Below are 21,471 nucleotides of genomic sequence, written 5' to 3'. Positions count from 1 at the left end.
AACTATTGTCAGAAACATTTAATAAAATAAAAGCCCTACTAACAATAACAGCTCAGTGCGTTTTGTTTATTTTTCTCCAAATACTGAACAGTTTATATTATTATATAGTCATTTCCATACCGACTTTATGAGAATATATAAATATAAGATATATTTTATTTAAAGTATATAAATATATAATATATATTTCATTTAAAATATATAAACATATTCTAAGATATATTTTGTTTAAAATATGTAAACATATTATAAGCTATATTTTATTTAAAATATATAAATATATTATGAGATATATTTTACTTAAAATGAATGCTTTTGTAGTAATATCTGCGACAAAGGGTGAATAGATAAAAGGTAATTGATAAAGATTTCAAGTGTCTAAATAGATCACATATCACTAGATTAAACCATTTATAAATAAACCAGTCAATTCTCTTATAATCATAAAATGTGGTCTATTAATCACTAAAAACTAGATCATTCCTTCACCATTTGCCTGCATAATCCATGCATTATATCAGAGAGCCAAAGTTACAGCCTACAGATGGCTGAATCCTTCACAGAAAGTCTAGTTAATAACCTTATAGTTGTCAGCAATTACATATTCAAGTATCATATTGATGAAAGCGTATTTATTTCAACTAAACATTCTGAGCATTAACTGCATTATCAGAATCAGAATCAGAGTCAGAATCAGATTCTAATAATGCAGTTCAGTAATACTGCATTATAAATGGTATCTAATAAGTTGTGCTGTATGTGTCTAATGTTTTGTTAATAATAATCTTAATTGTCTGTCCAGAGTCTTATCATTTAACTGCACAGCAACGCCCCCGTTGACATCCGCATAGCAGAAAACTAATGCCTTTTCACAGAAATAACAAAATAGAGCACTTTTCCACAAATTAGATTCAGAATCTAAATTATGTTGGATGTCTACACCTTGCACAACATTGCATCTTGAGTCTTGTTTCTTGCCAATGAATACAGCTGTATATTTCCTTCAAGGTTCAGTGACAATATAACAGTGCTGGGATTTGAAGACAATTTTCCATACATCAGCACAGAACCATAATCACAAGCAACTGCACACCAAAACTAATGATATCAGGCAAATTCTTCCATCATCTCAATTTACTGCCTAATTCTGAATAAAAGTTATAATGATTGAGACAAGAAAAAGAAAAGAAAAAGAAAAAGACAAGATTGAGTTTTTTGGTGTTTACTTTTAATTGATGTTTCACAAATGTGCTATGAATAAAATGGAAGAGTAAAACAAAGATGGGAAGATGAACAAGAGGTAAAGACAAACATAATTATAAAGGTTACAAACAGATACAGTAAATAAGTTTAATTTTTATATTAATCCTTCTGATAACAATTTACATTAAGTGTTACATATTAGTAACATATGCTGTTGGTTAATCATTGATTCTCCATAATTGATTTATATAATAGTTCACTGTTCATTATTTATTAATTAGTATCAAATATGATATCAAGTATTTACTAATGGCTTACTGAGCTTATATATTCACTCACCCTTGGATCTTATAATGTCACAGAACTTAACAAGTTAAAAGGTTAATGGAAATATAAATGGGTAAAGATTAACAGACCAAATTATCAGTCAATAGTCTCTGTAAGACATTGATTTATATTTCATTTATTACATAGCAGTAATAAACATGTAATGAATAGTAATTTGTCTGTTGTGGATTATCAATCATTTATAAAGCAGCATAATGATTCACTATGCAACCACATAATGTATTTTGAACTTCTCCATTCTCAGTCCTTAAAACTTTTTACCAGGAATTGAGACTGGAGCTCTCTTGCTGATAACATGCTCCATATGAGCATGCTCTGAGGTGTCCAGATTTATCTTGTATTTGGCCAAGATCTTCAAAATGGGCCTCAACTTCAGCCACCACTGATCCTTTGGAATACGGTGCCTAAACAGGAGAGGAAGACAGTGAGAGAAAGTGTGTGTGTGTGGGAGAGAGAGTGGAAATCTAAATGTCTGCATCTAGGGCAAGTGGGTAAACAGTATACAAGGATATTACCAGTAAAACATATGCCATTTATGGTTCACTACTGAAGGCATGCTTTTGTTCAACTTACTCAAAATCAGTCTGCTCCTTGAGCTCACCCATGGCCTGGAGCATCAGTCCTCTCTTTCTCATGCCTAACACACACGCTGAGTCTGGGGTGTTGGCAAAAATACGCCCTGCACAGATAAAATGATGTAAGGAGTCTGTTCACATATGCACACAGGTATAAAGCTCATTCATAATTGTTCACCTGACATGGGTTCATTTAGTGCCAGCACTCTCACTCATCTAACCCTTAGGTCCTGCAGGGAGCTGTATATTCAGTCATTTTAATACTTTTTTCATGTACCAATTATTATTAGTAGTGATTCTGAAAAGCTTAACCATTAGGGATAAGTGCAGTAAAAATGAAAAAGCAAAGTACCAATAAGAAACTATTATTTTTTAATTTGTTCCGTAACACCACAGTGGCATTATCAGGTCCCTTCTCTAATTATAAACATGCCGGAGTGTGGTCAGGGCTGTGATTGTACACTGATTGTGTTTTAGTGTAGCGTGGCTACAGCACAATATCAAAAGTCAAATGCAATGTAACGGGAAAAACATTCTCTTCTGTTACAAAGTCAGGGTTAAATTTTTGGGTGGGAACGTAATGGGCAGCAAAGTCTAAATGTTTAAAAGTCTACGATTTGTAAACCAATTCTACCTTACGTGGTGGTTGAATCTAGTTATAGTGACAATAAGTGTACAGCAGCACTGATGTAAAACAAGATAGCTTAAAAATTCACCAAATACCGCACCAAATATATACATTATATATTATACCAATATATTTGTGTGTCACGTGTATGGAGAACAGATTACATGCAAAAATGGTTCCGATCCATTCAAACATATACTGTATATAAACACTAAAATATATAATGTACAAATGTGAAATAAAGTTCATATCTGATATATAATGACAACCATCTAGAGATAAACGTAAATGCTCCATAGGTTCTAAAGTGAAATTAATATTTGAAAAATCTAACAGAATACCAAAAATAAAATCTGCATTAAAGACACTGGACTATTAGTGCTTGGATTTGACTCTCACCATGTCTGTAACAGTCCTTCAACTTCTCAGTTAGCCAGAGAACCGCCTTAGCACCCATCTTAGTGGCAAAGTTTCTGTCAAACGGAGTTGGAGTACCGCCCTAGAGACAAATCGATTTTAGGTAAAATAAAAAGAATCTGAGAGAATACTGGTTGTAAAAGGTTGTTCATCACTCACCTGCTGCATGTGTCCAAGGACATTCTTACGACAGTCAAAAACCCCCTTTCCTTCTTCTGAGTACAGGTTAAAGACGAAGTCAGTTGTGTAGTTGGAGTTACAGTTCTCATTTCTACAAAGTAAATAAAAAAAAATTATCCCAAAAAGTACTTGATTATAATGATACTACATTTCTGCTGAATTTTTTTTAAATATTATTAGTTCGAATCTGTTGATTTTTTTAAATTTTATATATATATATATATATATATATATATATATATATATATATATATATATATATATATATATATATATATATAAGCAGCTGTAACAATAGATAAATTAGTCATACAGTTTATAATTATGAAATCATTTCTCTTACTTAGTAGATTGGACACCAACCTGAGAATCAGACCTCTCTTAACGGTCGTCTTCATTTTCTCTACAAGATGCTGTACGTTATTCTGAAAGCACCAGTGAAAAAAGAACAGTCCATAAAAGAGACTTGAACCCACTTGAAATCATTCTAGGTTTTGTCCTGTTAAGTTTGGTATATTTACCTCCAAATCACGAATGCTGAATTTCTCTTCATAGATATAGGCAGCATCAGCACCAGCAGCCAGGCCTGACATGGTGGCCAGGTAGCCGCAGTAACCTCCCATAGTCTCAATGATGAACACACGGCGTTTAGTGCCAGCGGCTGACTGCTTGATCCTGTCACAGGTCTAAATAACCAAACACACATACTGTACATAAAGGACTGATCACGGAATAAATACAGAAATCACAGTCAGGTGAAGCAGCAAGGTAAAATAAAAAAAACTGCAACAAAATGGTGATTTTACATCATATTCCATCTGTCTTGAATTTAGAATGGTAGAAATGTATTACTGACTACACTGTAAGATGGGCCTTGGCATAAAGACACAAACAGAGAACAGCTGTAGTTCCTTGGCACTGACAAAAAAATTCAGTAACCAGACCATATATTCATTAATATACACAGAATTCACCTTGTATAGCAAGTGCAGCAAACAAAGTGGTCAGTAAATATATTAAAGGACTGTAGTGCACGGCTTGGTACCGGATAGCGTTCCCTGGCTTAATAACTTGGAGTGTGTTCTGGGAAGTGGAGTTCTTGGTGGATGTTGAAATTGGCATGACATTAAAATGACTGTGTGGTTGTTGGACATACGCTAATTTAGCTTATTGCTGGTGAAAACTCAGCAATTAATAACATTGACCATGTGTTACTTCGCATGCCTTGAAGCCATCTTGACTTTTAGTTCTGTCTATGAGGCATATAGACATTTAAAATACACAAAGATCAGTAGTTTTTCCTTCAGGACTGATTAGAACTGCAAAAATGTTTGTCTTTTGTGCAGACACAAGCATGATTATTGAATATTGTGTAGATTTGTGTTACAGCGCTAACCGTGGTGATGGTGTTCAGGGCAGTATCAGTTCCGATGCTGAAGTCTGATCCAGGAACATTGTTTGAGACGGTAGCTGGAATAACAACCATGGGGATACACAACTCCTCGTACCTCTCTCTGGCTTGGACCAGCTCTAGACCACCTGAGAACGCCTGTGTAGGAAGAAAACCCATTACTGAATTACTAATAGAACAGAACCAGATTTGTATCTTGATAATATTGTGCTTGGCTGGTAGATGGATTGTCTTCATGTTACGCACTTCAAAACCTCCTATAATGACCAGGGAGTGAATGTTGTACTTGGCAATGTTCAGGCTTATGTCTTCGATGTACTTTGCTGGAAGTGTTCTGTCAAAGTAAGGACAGAAATGAGAGAAATCCTCAAAGCAAAGGTGATGATAGAAAGTGATGATAGCTGGAAAGAGGCAGCAAGAAGTGTGTAATTAGTAGTCATGAGTACCTCTTAGTTCCCAAAACAGAGCCTCCTTTCCCTGTCCAGCCGCCAACACTGTTCCAAGAAATAGGTTCAATCTAAGAAATGGATTGAAAACACTGGTACTGAGACATATGTAATAAACATCACCCTTGATGTTGCATGATTTTTCTTATCCAGCAAGATGTGCTACATGATAGTCTGTGACGTGTAATGATAAAGCACAGAGCAGTTCTTCACCTTTCCTTCGGCCAAACCCTCGAAACCATCTTGCACTGCCAGCATGCTGTGGCCTTGCAGGATGCCAATCCTGACTGCAGCTCTCACAGCCGCGTTCATGCCTGCACATGGTGCGCCCACATTCAGAATGGCCACATTAATGTTACTCTGAAAAAAACCCAACAGAATATATAAATGGGAGATTGAAAGAAAGGCAGGTATAGTGTGTGCATTCTATCAGTAGTTCTCATAGCACAGTTTGGGAGGTGACTGAACTGGCATTGCGTAGAAAGAAACTTACTTTGACTTCAGGAATATGCACATGGGCCAGCAGTTTGTATGTGTTCCAGTTATTCTCAAAGCTCCTGGAGACGAAATATTATTGTGTCAACTGAATAAAGCCAACATAATGATAATAAAAAAGGACATACTTAAGAAAATGTGCAATGTACACAACAACATACAGGACTATCCTACTAATCAAATGTGTGGAGCCAAGGAACTAAAGTCAAACACACACCTTCCTCTGAGTTTCAAAGCATCATCATATCTGCCCTCTTTCATAGCAATGGTGACATCTTTGGTCTGTTGGAGAGAATAACCAACACCTTCATTACATTTCAAGCAAAATTCAGAACTGAGGCTGAAAAGTATTAAAATATTTTAAAATATTTACACACAGTGACCAGAATCCTGTAAGTTAGCAACATTATGGAAAACACTATAAAGTTTTTGCTGATTTATGTGGATTTTTAGTCAGGGCACCTCAATCATTGGAGGGACGTACCACTTGTACACACTCCATAAGGGGCAGTCTGACTGCTTGATTCCCTGAGAGTGAGACCACACAGGCTGGTGTGTCAGGAGTGGCCTCCAGCAGGGCCATCACAGCCTCCACACCCATCCTGCTGCCCTGTTACATTTGGCCACACACACACATGCAAGCACGCACACACGCACACGCACACACACACACACACACACACACACACACACACACACACACACACACACACACACACACATATACACACGTACACACACACATACACACACACATACACACACACATACACGCACACACGCACACACGCACGCACACACGCACGCACACACACACATGCAAGCACGCACACACGCACACGCACACACACATATACACACATATACACACACACACACATTAAACACAGAATGTTCTATCCTAGACAAATAATAATAATAATGTAAGTGAGACTGGAAAAATGTTAAGAAAACCCACCAGGATCCTGTCGAAGGCTGAAGGTGTGCCTCCTCGCTGTACATGGCCTAGGATAGTGGCACGGGTGTCATAGCCCAGCTTCTTGGACACAAACTACACATAGAGGGAATTCCAACGTATCACACACAGATATATCTATTACAGTCTCCCTAATGAGGAATAAAGATCCTGTAGCAGTGTATGTTTAATACATATAGAATTTTGTTTCTTTATTGTGTATATTCAAATCAGGTATAAATTGAATGATTAGTCACCTACCTCTTTGATCTGTTCACAAGTAATGGGCTTGCCAGCCCGATCCATGGCTCCTTCAGCCACGATGATCACATTCAGACGAGATCCTCTATTCCTGGTCTAAGACGAATCATGCAACATGCAGGAAATAGGTTTTGTTTAAACTCTACATGATCTACAAATGGCAAAAATTATGACTGTGGGTTAATTATGGCTAGCTATGATTGTGTGTGCGTGTGTGTGTGTGCGTGTGTGTGTGTGTGTGTGTGTGTATGTGTGTGTGTTGGGCACATACATCAATCAGCCTCCTGCACAAGTGTTCTTCCCAGCCATCATCTGGTGGCATCTCAGGAATAAACACCCAGTCAGCGCCACATGCCAGTGCAGTAACCAGGGCAAGGTAACTGAAACAATTACACATATACAACACACAGACTTTAGAGTTCATTTACTTCATGCCGTATTACAGTGAATATTGAGACATGTACAGAATACAGAGTTCAAAGAATATAGAGTGCATTGAGACATTTCTTAATGTGTTCTTACCCACAATGTCTTCCCATGACCTCCAAAATAAAGGCACGCTGGTGACTTAAGAAAAAGGAAACAATTACAATTAAAAATAACCTCTCAGATACACAACAAATACGACATGGTAAAGCAGGAAATGATCATAGTTTTTCCATGTACCCACACTTAGCCTACCTCTGTGCTGTAGTGGTGATGCTGTCCACCACCTCCATGATGCGATGAAGAGCGGAGTCCGTGCCGATGGTCATGTCTGTGCCGCAGAAGTCATTATCGATGGATCCAACCATGCCCACGATGTTAAGATGTGATGCTGATTGGGCCTCGTCTTTAGTTATCTTGCCTGAGGGAGAATCTGAAGTTAGCTTTCTGTGGTCGTATACCTCAATACTTGCTAGAGAACGCAGTAGCTTGCTATTACTATTAATGTTACAACCTGGACCTTGGTTGTTACATGTTACATGGTGTCCATCTGTGTGCAATTAAAGTGTGACCTGATCTCAATATACATTCTGTGAAGAACCCAGAATCTGATAGAGAACTCACCTGTAAATACACCTGTAGAGACTCACCTGTACTGACCAGGTTCCCCAACAAATCGCTCCACTCTGTACGGAACTGATTGGCTCCAGTCAAACTCCCATCTCCACCAATAACACACAAATTAGTGATGCCCCTTTTGACCAGGTTGTATGCTGCCTTTATGCGGCCCTCCTTTGTCTGGAAATCTTTACAGCGAGCACTACCGATCACTGTGCCCCCCTAAAAAGTATCCGTGTATGTACTTGGTGAAATCTTTACCAATTAAATGTTAAAAACAGTTATTATATAAAATAATATATAAGTATATAGCGACTTACCAGCTGGAGCATCATGGACACGCTCTCCCATGTAGCTTGGCGGATATTATCACCGCCATCAACCAGCCCCTGGTAGCCCTGCAACACCAAAACAAATAGTCATCCATTTCAATATTAGATGCATTTGGCCTGTAGGCTTTCCCCTTGATCAGTAATTCATTACTTTATTTTACAAACACTTAATATACAGGTCTCTATTCCTGACCTCGCAAACGAAGAAGACTTTGGCTCCTGTGTACAGACCAACTCTGACTGTGGCCCTCACTGCAGCATTCATGCCTGAAAACAGACAATGTGTGAGCTTTACAGAGATTATTCATCTTCAGAGCGATGATTACAGATAATATTACCTCGACTAGAAATAAAGTTAAAAAAAATCCCAGTGTGAATAAAACCATGCCCATATCCATTATGTGAAAGAGCATTGCCCAGTAATGCTAGAAACAAGTATACCTTTTATATTTTTCATACAATATTGTGCATTTTTGCCTGGCAGATCTACATCTGGTCAATTTTCCACTCATGTGACAGCAGTGCAATGTATAAAAGAATGCGCAGATAGGTCAAGAGTGTCAAAAAAGAGAAAATGGTTGTTAGTGTCAGGTTTGAGGATTTCAGAAAGTGTTAATCTTGTGGGATTTTCCTGCAAAACCATCTCTAGGTTGTTGTTTTTTTTTTCACATTATTTTGTGTCTCTCACGTTTACACCGAATATTTCAAAAAACAACCTACAAGCAGCACTTTTTTGAGCCACAGGGAGCAAAACAATCACCTGTATATATAACTGTAGCCGCAAAATTCTTTGATTGTGGATATTTATATATATAAAATTTCAAGACTTCTGAATTTGTTATATAAAGAAGCTGGAGACATGAGCATGATGCATTTAAGGAGAGGGCAAACATACAAGCTATGGGATCACTTAATCCTTTTTCAGTATCTCCTTCAACGTCTGCAAAGGCCAGGAAACATGGGCCCTGTTGTGTTAAAGGTGACGCAGCTTCTCCAGTTTCAAAAGTGAACAGCTGTCGATCCAGTGTTCCCATTACAACTTTGTGTCATTCCAGAAAAAGGTCACGGAAGCTAAATTAAGCAACGTATCACAGAGAGTCTGAGGCACAGGACAAGAGAAGCTAAAGGTTATAGAGCACTGAAAAGATCATACATCATATGGCTGATCATAAGACTGCAAATAATCATGGAACAGAAATAATTTGTTCGAAAATGTATCCATAAACTGAACTATGTATAAAAATGTAAAGGGGTTAGTAGTTTTTAATAAATGCTGTTTGAAAACTGAGAGAATCTGTCTAATTTCACCTCTTCCTTTGGCTGCCCTTAATAAAAAAAGTTGGCACTTTCACTGGAACTCAACACAAGGGAACTACTGGACTCCCTGTGCTTACTGTTACAGTATAACATACCGTTCTCATGTCATTCTCTTTACTTACCTTGAGCATCACCTCCTGATGTCAGGACCGCGATCGCCCTTCCGACGCCCATCTTAGTGGGGTCCACTGCTGATGCCTGTGTTTTGGACATGATAAGGAGTTGCTCCCGAGAGCTGAGCAGCCAGGGAAAGACAGAGCAAACCCAACGATTATGCTACTTTCCCAGGAGAAGACTCTTGTAGACAGAAGTTTTTATAGTACAACTTTCTCCCCCTTACCCCCTCCCCTTACACACAAACACACACTCCCCCCTGCACAACTAAATATAAGTGAGGCATTGCTGCCTTCACGCTTCGTATCCTTTGCTAAATAAATCAACAGACCTGTGATTAAAATAAAAACTCAAACAACATATGATCTACTTCTTGTCACATGAATAAAGGTCAATCATGCAGCTTAAAAGTGTAAGTACTTACACTGTAAGTACATAATTACTACAATATTATAGTGCACGACTTAACCTCCAGTACAATACTCTAGTCTATTTTTGAATTTATACAGTAAATCTTAAAAAGACAGTCTGCAATTTTAATATATTTATATTTAGGGACGAGCAGGTTTCGTGTCCAGATTTTATTTTTTATTTGAAGTTACCTGATTGACACATAGACTTAACAACAGAAGAAAGAAAATAAACCTTACTACCTATTTAGTGTGTATATTTAAACAGAACACATTTCCCTTCTGAACATTTGCATAGCAGGGATACTGAAAAGTACATGTTTTTTGAATAACGTATTTATTTATCAGTTTAAACTGAATAAGATTTAGTCTAGCATTTATAAAGCAGGTATGGTACTGACGTCGTCTTCGCAGGCTGCTTTAACGGGAATTTTCTCCTTGTCTGTTTTAATGAACTAGTTAAATATCTCTGTGCATTATTACATTATGTTAGAAAGCATTTTATCTTATAGGACAGTTAGGATTGTACACATGGCAAGCTTTTACTTGCTTGGTAGGCTAGCTCGACCATTCATCATTTGTACACACATTTTTATAGACCATTAACAAATCACAACATTTTAAAGATACCAAAAGATATTTTACTTGGACAATGGACAATGTCATGAATTTAGGAAAAGTTCCTAAATAACTTTTAATGTTATTATATATTATTATTATTATTATTATTATTATTATTATTATTATAATAATAATAATAATAATAATAATAATAATAATAATAATAATAATAATAATAATAATAATGTTTGGGGGGCACGGTGGCTTAGTGGTTAGCACGTTCGCCTCACACCTCCAGGGTCGGGGTTCGATTCCCGCCTCCACCTTGTGTGTGTGGAGTTTGCATGTTCTCCCAGTGCCTCGGGGGTTTCCTCCGGGTACTCCGGTTTCCTCCCCCGGTCCAAAGACATGCATGGTAGGTTGATTGGCATCTCTGGAAAATTGTCCCTAGTGTGTGATTGCGTGAGTGAATGAGAGTGTGTGTGTGCCCTGCGATGGGTTGGCACTCCGTCCAGGGTGTATCCTGCCTTGATGCCCGATGACGCCTGAGATAGGCACAGGCTCCCCGTGACCCGAGGTAGTTCGGATAAGCGGTAGAAGATGAATGAATGAATGAATAATAATGTTATATAATTGACTGATACTGACACATAATGATTCAAGACCAGCTTTGCATTACAACAATCCCTTTCTGGAGGTTTTCTATAGGGTTGGTAAAAATAAAAAAAAGGTCACACAACAAAACCTCTTGAAGTCCTTGATATACATTTTTTTAATTAAATATAGACAATATAAGTACAAAGATAATTGCTTGAGAAATAAATGAGCTGTAAAACAGGCAGATTTGCTTAAACTTAATTTGCTTAATTTGCTTAAGTAACAATGTGCTGATAGCGTTCTGCCTTTTGGGACGATACTCGATGACCCAAGTCACTTAATGAGCAAACATAGCTCTGAAAGCTGGGCAGGTTTAGTGTTACACACATAATACAAAGCCATCTTGCAAACCTCATTTAAAATTGGATTTAGAGCTTCAGAAGATTTAATGATTGATGTATAATGTTAGAAAACTACATAAGGATGTCAGTTAGTTGTGTAAATCTAAAGAGCATATGGGAGTGGTTAAAAAAAAACCCAAAAAATAATACTGGCTGGTAAACACTAACATTAAACATGGTCTGGCAAACAGTTAAAGAAGAATTACATCGGATGTCCATTTATTTTGCTTCATGTATTTACTAAGTAGTGACACTGACCGGATTCACTCATCTCTTTAGGTTTAAAATGTTCTCGTGCGTCTCGTCAGAGTCAAGATCAGCAATCTTACTGTTCAAACTGAATAAATGGCATGAAGAACAAAGCTGACAAACTTCAAGTAAGACATTTTTAGGAAATCTACATAAACACTCAGATGCTGGTATTAAGTCTTCACACTGTGATTGATGAGGATAGTTGGGGAACAGGGCTGAGGCTTGAACTGGTCACAATAATGGGCACAAAGCACTGTGGAGACAGAGACAGGAAAATGAAAGGAACTAATTAGTCTAATAGTCATTGTTATACATGATTCACTATATGAATACTATTAAGCTAAAATATGTGAAGGTCCAATGAGTTAAACCATGAGTGATTAGTTCATAGCTAATAAATAAAACATGTTTGAAGAGGTTATGTTTCAGTGTGCTGCTTCATGTCATCACTTTTTACTTGCACCTTAGACTCTCCAGCAGAGAATAAACACATACTCTGGATTAATGTCTATAAATATCCTTCTTACCTTGTCATTTTTTTAATACATTTTTTAATGTTGTCACTTAAATAATCAGACAAGAGAGAAGAAAAAGAATCTGTGAAAGGTGAGAACCACATCCCTTTTCTCAATGAGCTACCTTCAGTTAAATCATTTACAGCAATGTCTTAGTCTTGTGATTGGCTGTGACAGAAACCACAATGGTTCATGGGAAAACAAACAAACAAACAAACAAAAAAAAACACAATACAATTCATTTTTAGTGCTTGGTTTGGTGAAAAATCTTTAAGTTTAAACAAGTCCAGGTGCTTCATCTCTTGAACACTGAACACTTTATATTGTGTTATAATGATCAAAACTCACAGTAGAGTCCTGAAAGAGGAGTGTCGAAGCCACGGGGTTGTAGCAGCGGTGCTGGGTCGGCCATGACTGCTGTCGGGAAGTGTACATGGCACATTCTTCATCCAGAAACATCTCCTCCAGGGGTGGCAGACGGCGTCTCAGAGCAAACACGGCCAAGTTGAGGCCGGAAGCTGCAGCAAAACCCATAAACATTCACATAAAACGCAAAACATATCGGATCATGCTCAATTCACCCAATGTAACTTTTTCACCTTTTGTCTTGCATTGCTTTCCAGGAGAAACTGGTCTATCTGTTTCTGAGTTCAATCCACTCTGTGATCTGCTGGTTTGGTCTGAAAAAAGCTGTAGCTGTGCTGCATGCTGAGATGTCTGAATTGAGGCACCGTTCTGAGGCAACAGCTTCTGACCAGATGAAAACACGATGACTGACTGCCTGTGTGGTGCCTGGATGAACGGCTGCGCTGCTGGGAGCTTCTCTTTTTCTGAATGGTAGCGTTCTGTTTCTGCTGTTTCTGTTTCACCTCCATGCTTTAATTCACATCCGGCCTGAGAAAAACAAATACATTACTAAGCAGAAAGAGTAAAGCAGGTTGATCATAACTCACAATCATCACGTGGTTAAACAACAAGAACCAAAGAGGTTTTGTGTCTTACAGACTGGTGATGCTGCAGCGATTGACCCGAAGTAACCTCGTCTCCACTGTCCTCCATCAGCTCGTTCTCTTCATGCTCTGGTTCTTCCTGAAATAACCTCTGGACCACTTCCTCCTGCTACAGATTCACATCTCTGTCTTATAAGAAGTTTAATGTCCTTTTATAACAGTACTGCTAAACTCTCAAACCCAAGTAAATCAATTTTCTATAGCAGCAACTCTGAATGCTAGATAGACAGATAGAGAGACAGACAGATAGAGAGATAGTGCTTCTGAGCTGGAAGTGAAACCTGTGGATAATCAAAATGCTTGGTGATGCAAAACCTGTAATAGGACTTTTTGCTTATGCTTGCTCACTTACATTGCTGCTAATACAACAACTACAGCTAGGATTGTTAGGATTAGAATACCACAAACTAATATTATGTTTTGACGACAGATGTTAGCATTTTAAGTATCCACTGGTTTCAATACAGTCTCAGAAGCGCACTGCTTTTTCGGCTGACAAAGGACTTTTGTACCTAAACACTCTGGTTCATTAAAAACTATGGCAGCTCTTCCCTGGATTCTCCTCTGGATTGAGATTTTTTTTTAATATAGAAAATCATCCATAAATCTATTTTCTGTAACGCTTATCCAAGTTAGGGTCACACAGAGCAACAATCTCACACACACCAAACAATTTAGAAATGCTAATCAGCCTAAAATGCACATGCATGTCTCTGGACTGGAGAAGGAAACCAGAGGAAACCCCTGAAGCACGAGCAGAACATGCAAACAGAGGATGGAAGTGGGAATCAAACCCCTAACCTGGCCCCCATATGGAAAGCTTTCTGAAAGGAAATGATTATTTAGCATTTATGGAAGGAGATTCCAGTGTCTGAAAATCTATTAAAGTTTTTTCCTGTAAGTCTTCAGGGTGGAGAGCTTTTTTTCTTGCTAACATGACAAGCTGCCTGTTTATTTTGAAAATAACCCTGTAAATGAATCATTAAACTGCTTCACAGTGAATTATATTCAAAATGATTATTTTCCCGATAACAGCTTATCCTATCATGCTTTATTCCTTACTTAAGTCTTTCAGATTGTTAACTAACAAGTCCTTTAGTTTCTTACTTCCTGCTGGGAGGAGCTGGCCATGCTGGGGTCATGTGTTTCACCAAATCCAGTGGAGATGTTGAGAAGGTGTGTCTTCTGTGTGGAGTTTAGCCTCCTCTAAAAACACACGCAAACACACGTTCACATTAAACCTTGTTCACTTATCAGAGACTAACTAAATAAACCAAACCCTGATGTGAACTGACCACAGAGTGCGACTGGGAGGCTGGAACCCGCTGTGGCGTCCACTTCCTGACAGGAGTTTGGCTGATACCTGCATCACAGGAGGAGGTGCATCTTTATATAACAAAAATCAGAGAGACACCTCAAGTATTATCAATATGTGAAAAACCCTTTACCAGTTTGTGCTGCCTCTTCTGCTCTAGCTTTCTTCAACGGTACTCTTTGAGCCTAGAGCAGACAAGGTGACTTGTTTTAAATGGATATAATTAATTTTAGAGAAGCTGCTCAGCTGACAACATTTCAAGTACATACTTGAACCTTGAACTCACTGTGTAAATCGAGGTGGCCCTTCGCGAGGGGCAGAGAGGTACTCTAGGCGTCATTGCACCAGAACTGCCCGTTTTAATGCCCTCATTGTGCAGAATACTACGAAGTGCTGATGGGTCAGGGGAGAACGACACTTCTCCTGCTAAAACAGATACATCAGTGTATATTCCTACATTATCCTATACAGAAAGGAAGAGACTGGACAAGCTGATCAGGAAGGCCAGCTCAGTCCTGGGGATTCCTCTGGACACTGTACAGGAGGTGGGAGGAAGGAGGATGATAGCAAAACTATCATCATTGCTGGAGAACGACTCTCACCCCCTGTATGAAAAGGTTTCATCTCTGAGCAGCTCCTTCAGTGACAGACTGTTACATGCTAAGTGTCTGAAGGAGCGATACAGACTGTCTTTTCTCCCTGCTACTATTAGACTTTACAATCAAAGCTGCTCCCAGTGAACCACTCACCATAATACACGCTGTTATTACTGTTTTAACTGTAATAATAAACAATAACAAAGCATTTTAAACATGTGCAATAACAGAAATTTTGAAAAATGTGCAATGTCTTCAGTGTAACCACTTCTCTTTTCATACATTTTTGTTTTTGTATATACTGTATATTATGTCTTTATTCGTTATACATATTTTTGCTGCTGTAACAGAGAAATTTCCCCATTGTGGGACGAATAAAGGAATATCTTATCTTATCTTATCTTTAAATACAAATTCAGACCTAGAACGTATCGTTTAGATTGTACTCTTTATCTCTAACGCTCTTTCAGACAAAACTTTAATTCCTTTTTTATCGTCAGTGTGAAGAGGATGTTCCGTAATACTGCGGTAAGTGCATAGAAAACACACAGGCTCTAGAGGTTTCTGATGGAGCTTTTATAACAGGTATTCTCTGAGCCTTATGGATGGATTGATTGATTGAAATCTCTCATTATGTCCACATAGAGTAATATTCACTATTAACTTTATAAATGACCTCATAGCTGTTAAGACTCTCAGGCAAAAGCTGGTTGCAAGCCCCTAACACCTTCTGTTTCACTGTAGTCTGCAGGAATTTTGATTTTGTTTTATTATAACTAACCATTAATACTAATACCGACTAAAATTGCTGAGACCAGAAACTGAGAAGTAAAAGAACAATTTACCTGTCGGTTCTCCGACTGATGCTGCGGTGTGTGTCTGAGGTTTTCTCATGGGCACTCTCTGAGCCTGAAAAACAAAGTGGAAAAGAAAAATGATCCCTAAAGTGAGGGAAGCAAGACACAAATAAAATAAAACTGCTGAAGTACACTTACAGAGTAAATGGAGGTGCCTCTGCCTAAAAGGCAGGTAGACACCTGTGGTGTTGCTCCATCAGAATCTCTGACTTTAATTCCCTCGTTCAGCAGAATACTGCAGAGGGCTGATGGGTCTGGGGAGAACGGCACGGTGTTTTCTAAAAACACAGATGACCATGTTACTGAGTTGTGAATACTTCAACAACTACTTCAAATTAAGCATTTTATAAAATGTAAGGGCACACAGAAAGAGAGAGAGAGAGAGAGAGAGAGAACTTTCTAGTACTTGATCCACACACTAACCTGATATGGCCTTGGCACCACAGCCCTTCTTCGTCTTCTTCTTCACAGAGACTCTCTGAGGCTAAAACATCAATTTTACTAAACATCTCAGCATAAAATGTTTGTTACATTTCATTGTTAATTCTCCAGTAAGCTCCTTTTGCCTTAATAACAACAGCACCAATCATATCAGGTAAGGATTCCTGTGACATCAGTGACCTGAGATGGTTCCTATTTAGAGTCAGCCTACACTTCCAGTGGAGAGCACGAGAAACGAGAAGAAAACGAGAGCACCAGGGTTGTGTTCTTTTTTGGGATGAAGCGCAAGAGTCAGACTGGAAGTCTCACAGACAATTCGCAGTACAGTTTTGTGCAACGTAACCAATTTCTAATTGAGGAAAAAAGTTTTAAAAACTTTCTTTACAAAACATCCTCTATGTGATATCGCTTTGTAAACACAGGGAGTTTTCTCTCCCACTCATGATGAATCTGGTATTATGCAATTGCACATATACATACATGCTATAGTTATGACTTCTGGACTTGCACAGCACAGTGCCACTTTATACACTATTTACACACCATACTGCACATTTATGTATTTTTTGCATATGTATATACATTATTTCTTCATCTGTATTTTCATATTTTTATATAGTTTATACTTTTTATTCTTATTTTATTTCTTGCTTTTTTTTTTAATACTTTTTATATATATTTTTTATTCTTATACCGGACAGTTGCATAAAGCATTTCACTGCATATTGTACCCTGTATGTATGTGTATGTGACAAATAAAATTTGATTTGATTTGATTTTGACTTCAATTCAGCTTGTACATCCGTGATGAGCATTCAGTTAAATACTAACCAGGTAAATGCTGGAGCCTGGTCCAGATGGACACGTGGATATACGTGGAGTCTGACTATTAGCTACTGCATTACCCACGTTTTCAGACACACCTGCGGATTCAAGAAAGCATCGATTATTACTAAATGGTGGTTAAAGCATTTTTAAGGTCTATATTTCAAATGCAATTATTACAGTCACATATTCAGTGCTGACTGACAGATACTGTGGATAAAGGCTTGGTGATCAGCGATGACTAACGTAATCTGCGCTAATCCATGACAAACCACGATCACTCAACTTTGGAGACGAGTAGAAAACAAGAGGCACAGTTTAACAGCTTCTCATACACCCATGTCACCCAAATATTTATGCACCGCTTATATTTTCTGTTCCTGTTATACATCACCTCTCCTGAAGACTTACCTGTGTCAGAACACTTTAAAGCGAAAAAAAGAAGTGAATCACCCCTCGCTGTTGTGTAGTATCATAGAACTTACCTGTTTTACAATCAGCAGATAAAAGAGTCTGTATAGCCTGTTTACTGTTTGAACGGCAATCTGCTTGGTCTTCAAACCCAACAGCTTTAGAAGAAAACCTTCCATCTTTGGTATGCTCTGTGTGTGCAAGTGTGATCTTTCCCAGTTTTGTACTCAAGTCCTTCTGAATGGTTGAGATTAGATCATTTCCTTTCCCTGGGCTGTTCAGTTTAAATGCTGTAGTCGGTTTATTCTCTGCCATCAAAGAAACATTATTAGTAACCACAGTGTTGGTGTATTCTGTATATTTTCCTCCAAAAACAGCATTTTGTGTAGCGGCTCTAGTTTTAGTTTCGTGTCGAGAGACGCTCGGTGTCTTTGCCAGTGTATGCGTCAGATGGGTTGTAGGATTTCCAGATTCGGTTGATGGTGCGGTTGATGGTTCAGTGCCCCTCTGGTTGAGGGTCCGAGACTTTGACAAACTGAAAGGGACAGGCTTGGTGCAGGTCTTCCTCTTTTGAGCTTTACCCTACAGGCAATAAAAAGTAAATTAGAACTTGACAATATGTATATTTACATAAAATCCAAAAGAACTTGACCAGACTGCAGATTCTAAAAGTATTGTTTATATGCACCCTAAATATTGCAATCCACTTCAAATATTCCTGTACATGTGCATTACATATATTCCAAACAAACCTTTGGGCAAAGATAAGAACTGAACTGTACTGAGCACAACATACACACACATCATCTGTATGGACTGCACAGACCCACACAAAAGCTGCACAACTCTATATATTATCCCAAGGACCTGCTGCTAAGAAACTGTGTTCATTCTAATGTTACTGCATGAAATATTGTTTGAACATTCAGTATTCACATACAGTATTTACACTGGTTGTTCGGCGCTGTTTCTGTTGACTGTTTATTGTCTTTTGTGTATTGTATTTTTTGTACTTTTTGTATTGTCTTGTAACTTTTTTGTCTGCACTGTCTTTTGTCCTGTACTGTCTTGTCTGTCTTGTCCTGCACTATTTGCACCAGGATGCACAGTTGCACTTTATGTGGCTAGGACTACTTACAAGTCCTTAGCCCTGTCTTTGATTTATGTAGCACCATGATCCTGGAGAAACGTTGTCTCATTTCGCTATGTACTGCAACAGCTATATATGGTTGAAATGACAATAAAAGCTTCTTGACTTGACTTGAAATAAATAAACATGCACAAGTGATTTATGGGCTTAATTGTCAGAAAATGTTCTTAAAGGAAAAATCCTATTTATGGGTTAATAGTTTTTTATGGTACCCACAATGCCGGGTGGCAAGCTATTGAGAATGAGTCCAGTGTGATTTTGCCATAACTACATCTTTTTCTACAGAGAGAGTGACAAAGCAGCATTTATTCCTTTAGTCTGTCCAGTTCTCCCATCTGTACAGACTGCTCAAACAGATCAGCATCTAAAGCTTCAACGTTAGTGCCGGTATGTTCTTCAATTTGTAGATCAAAACTAGTCAAATCAAGTCTCAGCTGTAACTCAGCACAAATCTGTCATATGGCTGCATCTTATTCTGAAACGTCGGGTCGGACATTTGCTGCCTCTTCTTCTACAATTTTCATTAATATGACAAAGAACATCAATGGAAAATGGTTGTACCAGGAGAGGCCTTTCTTCCCATTTCTGATGAGCCGGATTTCGAGATATGTCTGTTACAGCCGAGTGCATCGATTTCACAAGTACAGGAAGCCGACTGACACCTTTGCAGTCATTTGCCCCCTTTGCAGGTTTGGCAGATTCATTGGGGTCTTTGTTTTCAGCTCCTCTTTTGGATGTCTGAGCAGTGTGCAGCTTGGCCCTTGAATTTGTAGTAACTTTATTTAAGTCCTGATGCTTCAAAATCCTGTCGGGTTAAGAGTGTGAAAGATATACATAATGATATTTTGCAGTTTGTATGACAAGAAATCACATAAGACAAATACGGCCTCTTCATGTTAAAGATTTTATATATATATATATATATATATATATATATATATATATATATATATATATATATATATATATATATATATATATAAAAACGATAGAAATGTTCTGGTGTAGGATGTGTGTAATCAGCTCATTTACCCCACATCCTCCTTCTGGCGACGCAGTGCTGTTGGTTTGGAGGCCATTTGACAAGTAATAATGGGTTTTAAACTTCTATTTGAAAAGAAAGAGCAAAAAAACCCAAAATGGTACATTTATTTCAGCACGATTAAAAAACAGCAACATACACAGAAATGTTGTACATTGTTACTACACAAAAATAATAGATATTATTTATTATAATAATAATAATAATAATAATAATAATAATAATGATTATTATAGGGCTATCATTGAAATTATTATTGAAGTAACTTTTGTGTAGCTAAGTATGCCACGAGATGAATGTTATTTATTTTATTGATGTATAGCTTTGTTTGAAATTATGCAGTCAGCTTCTGTCAGCTGAAAAAAAACAAACACCAATATGTAAGATTGAAGCAGTGGTGGTTCACAGTATTGGCATTTTAATTGAATAGAAAATTTGGGTAACTACAAATACATTTTTTAAAATAATTGAAATAAGTGGTTAATAATAATTAGTATTATTATTATTATAATAATAAAAATGAAAGTAATAATACATAATTATTATTATTATTAAATAAGGTATTACAATGCAAAAAATGATAGAACTGATTAGTTATATACACATACATTAGTTATATACACAACATTAGTTATACACACATACATTATTTATATACACTTTTGTCTCTTCCTGTTATAAACATGGAACAAACAACTAACTGTACCCAGGATACAGATTCATAACTTTACATCAATAAATGGATCATTTCCCAAACCTTCTCATACATACCGGTTAATAAGTACTCAGAATGATTTTTTCCCGTTTTATTGTGAAGTACGAAGCGCATAAAACGTACTTCTTTCCCAACACACCAAACACCAGCTTGTTATTTCCGGGGTTATACAGCGATTTGTAAAAAGCACACGTTCCAATTGGCTATAACGTGCCTTCCTTTAACCAATCACGAGGCTCCATCGGCACTGCTATGGAAACCATGATGCCGCTTTAAACCACGTGACTTTTAAGCACTTTCTTGTGTTCCGTATTTACACTATGCACTAAAAGCATGTTCCGTTTTTGTAAAGACTTTTGAGTGTATAGGAAAAGAATATGCAAGCGAAGCAGACCATCAAACCCCACGCCCCCAACACACACACACCACACACACACACACAACACACACACACCACGCAATTCATTTATGTCAGGTCTCATCAGGTTTTTTAACCCCTTGGATTACAATATAGTTAATAATATCATGCATTTGCTAATTACGAATACACTATATGACCAAAAATTTGAGGACACATCATCGCATCACATATGTGCCTGTTGAACCCCCATCGGCTGTTATAATAATCTCCACTTTTCTAGGAAGGA

At 37.6% G+C, this 21,471-nt stretch overlaps 2 protein-coding genes across 4 annotated transcripts; both read right to left on the bottom strand.

Moving 5' to 3' along the window:
• Positions 1-1,206: 1,206 nt before the first annotated feature.
• Positions 1,207-9,923, bottom strand: pfkma (phosphofructokinase, muscle a). The gene is made up of 22 exons (XM_060894516.1): positions 9,735-9,923; positions 8,489-8,562; positions 8,284-8,361; positions 7,996-8,185; positions 7,601-7,766; positions 7,442-7,486; positions 7,191-7,299; positions 6,920-7,015; positions 6,662-6,754; positions 6,188-6,313; positions 5,921-5,985; positions 5,702-5,765; positions 5,422-5,568; positions 5,209-5,279; positions 5,009-5,096; positions 4,748-4,900; positions 3,873-4,037; positions 3,715-3,776; positions 3,331-3,442; positions 3,154-3,253; positions 2,125-2,230; positions 1,207-1,955 (listed from the first exon to the last, which is right to left on the bottom strand). The coding sequence occupies exons 1-22, from the start codon at positions 9,823-9,825 to the stop codon at positions 1,799-1,801; spliced, it is 2,358 nt and encodes a 785-aa protein (XP_060750499.1). The 5' UTR covers positions 9,826-9,923; the 3' UTR covers positions 1,207-1,798.
• A 1,522-nt stretch (positions 9,924-11,445) lies between these two features.
• On the bottom strand, positions 11,446-21,004 carry troap (trophinin associated protein). 3 transcript variants are annotated; one of them, XM_060894436.1, is made up of 16 exons: positions 20,881-21,004; positions 20,100-20,174; positions 19,629-19,872; positions 17,992-18,499; positions 17,513-17,604; positions 16,664-16,724; positions 16,379-16,518; positions 16,229-16,292; positions 15,074-15,213; positions 14,921-14,972; positions 14,768-14,835; positions 14,580-14,678; positions 13,465-13,581; positions 13,062-13,356; positions 12,811-12,980; positions 11,446-12,200 (listed from the first exon to the last, which is right to left on the bottom strand). In XM_060894436.1, the coding sequence occupies exons 2-16, from the start codon at positions 20,144-20,146 to the stop codon at positions 12,126-12,128; spliced, it is 2,172 nt and encodes a 723-aa protein (XP_060750419.1). In that variant the 5' UTR covers positions 20,147-20,174; positions 20,881-21,004; the 3' UTR covers positions 11,446-12,125. The 3 variants fall into 3 exon arrangements, with proteins under 3 accessions (XP_060750419.1, XP_060750420.1, XP_060750421.1); XM_060894437.1 differs by having other exon boundaries at positions 13,465-13,578; XM_060894438.1 differs by having other exon boundaries at positions 15,074-15,210.
• Between the last annotated feature and the right edge of the window lie 467 nt (positions 21,005-21,471).

Source organism: Tachysurus vachellii, chromosome 19, assembly GCF_030014155.1.
Source record: "Tachysurus vachellii isolate PV-2020 chromosome 19, HZAU_Pvac_v1, whole genome shotgun sequence".
Taxonomy (NCBI): Eukaryota; Metazoa; Chordata; class Actinopteri; order Siluriformes; family Bagridae; genus Tachysurus; species Tachysurus vachellii.
Note: the sequence above shows the minus strand (reverse complement) of the source record. Positions and strands in the feature narration are given on the sequence as shown.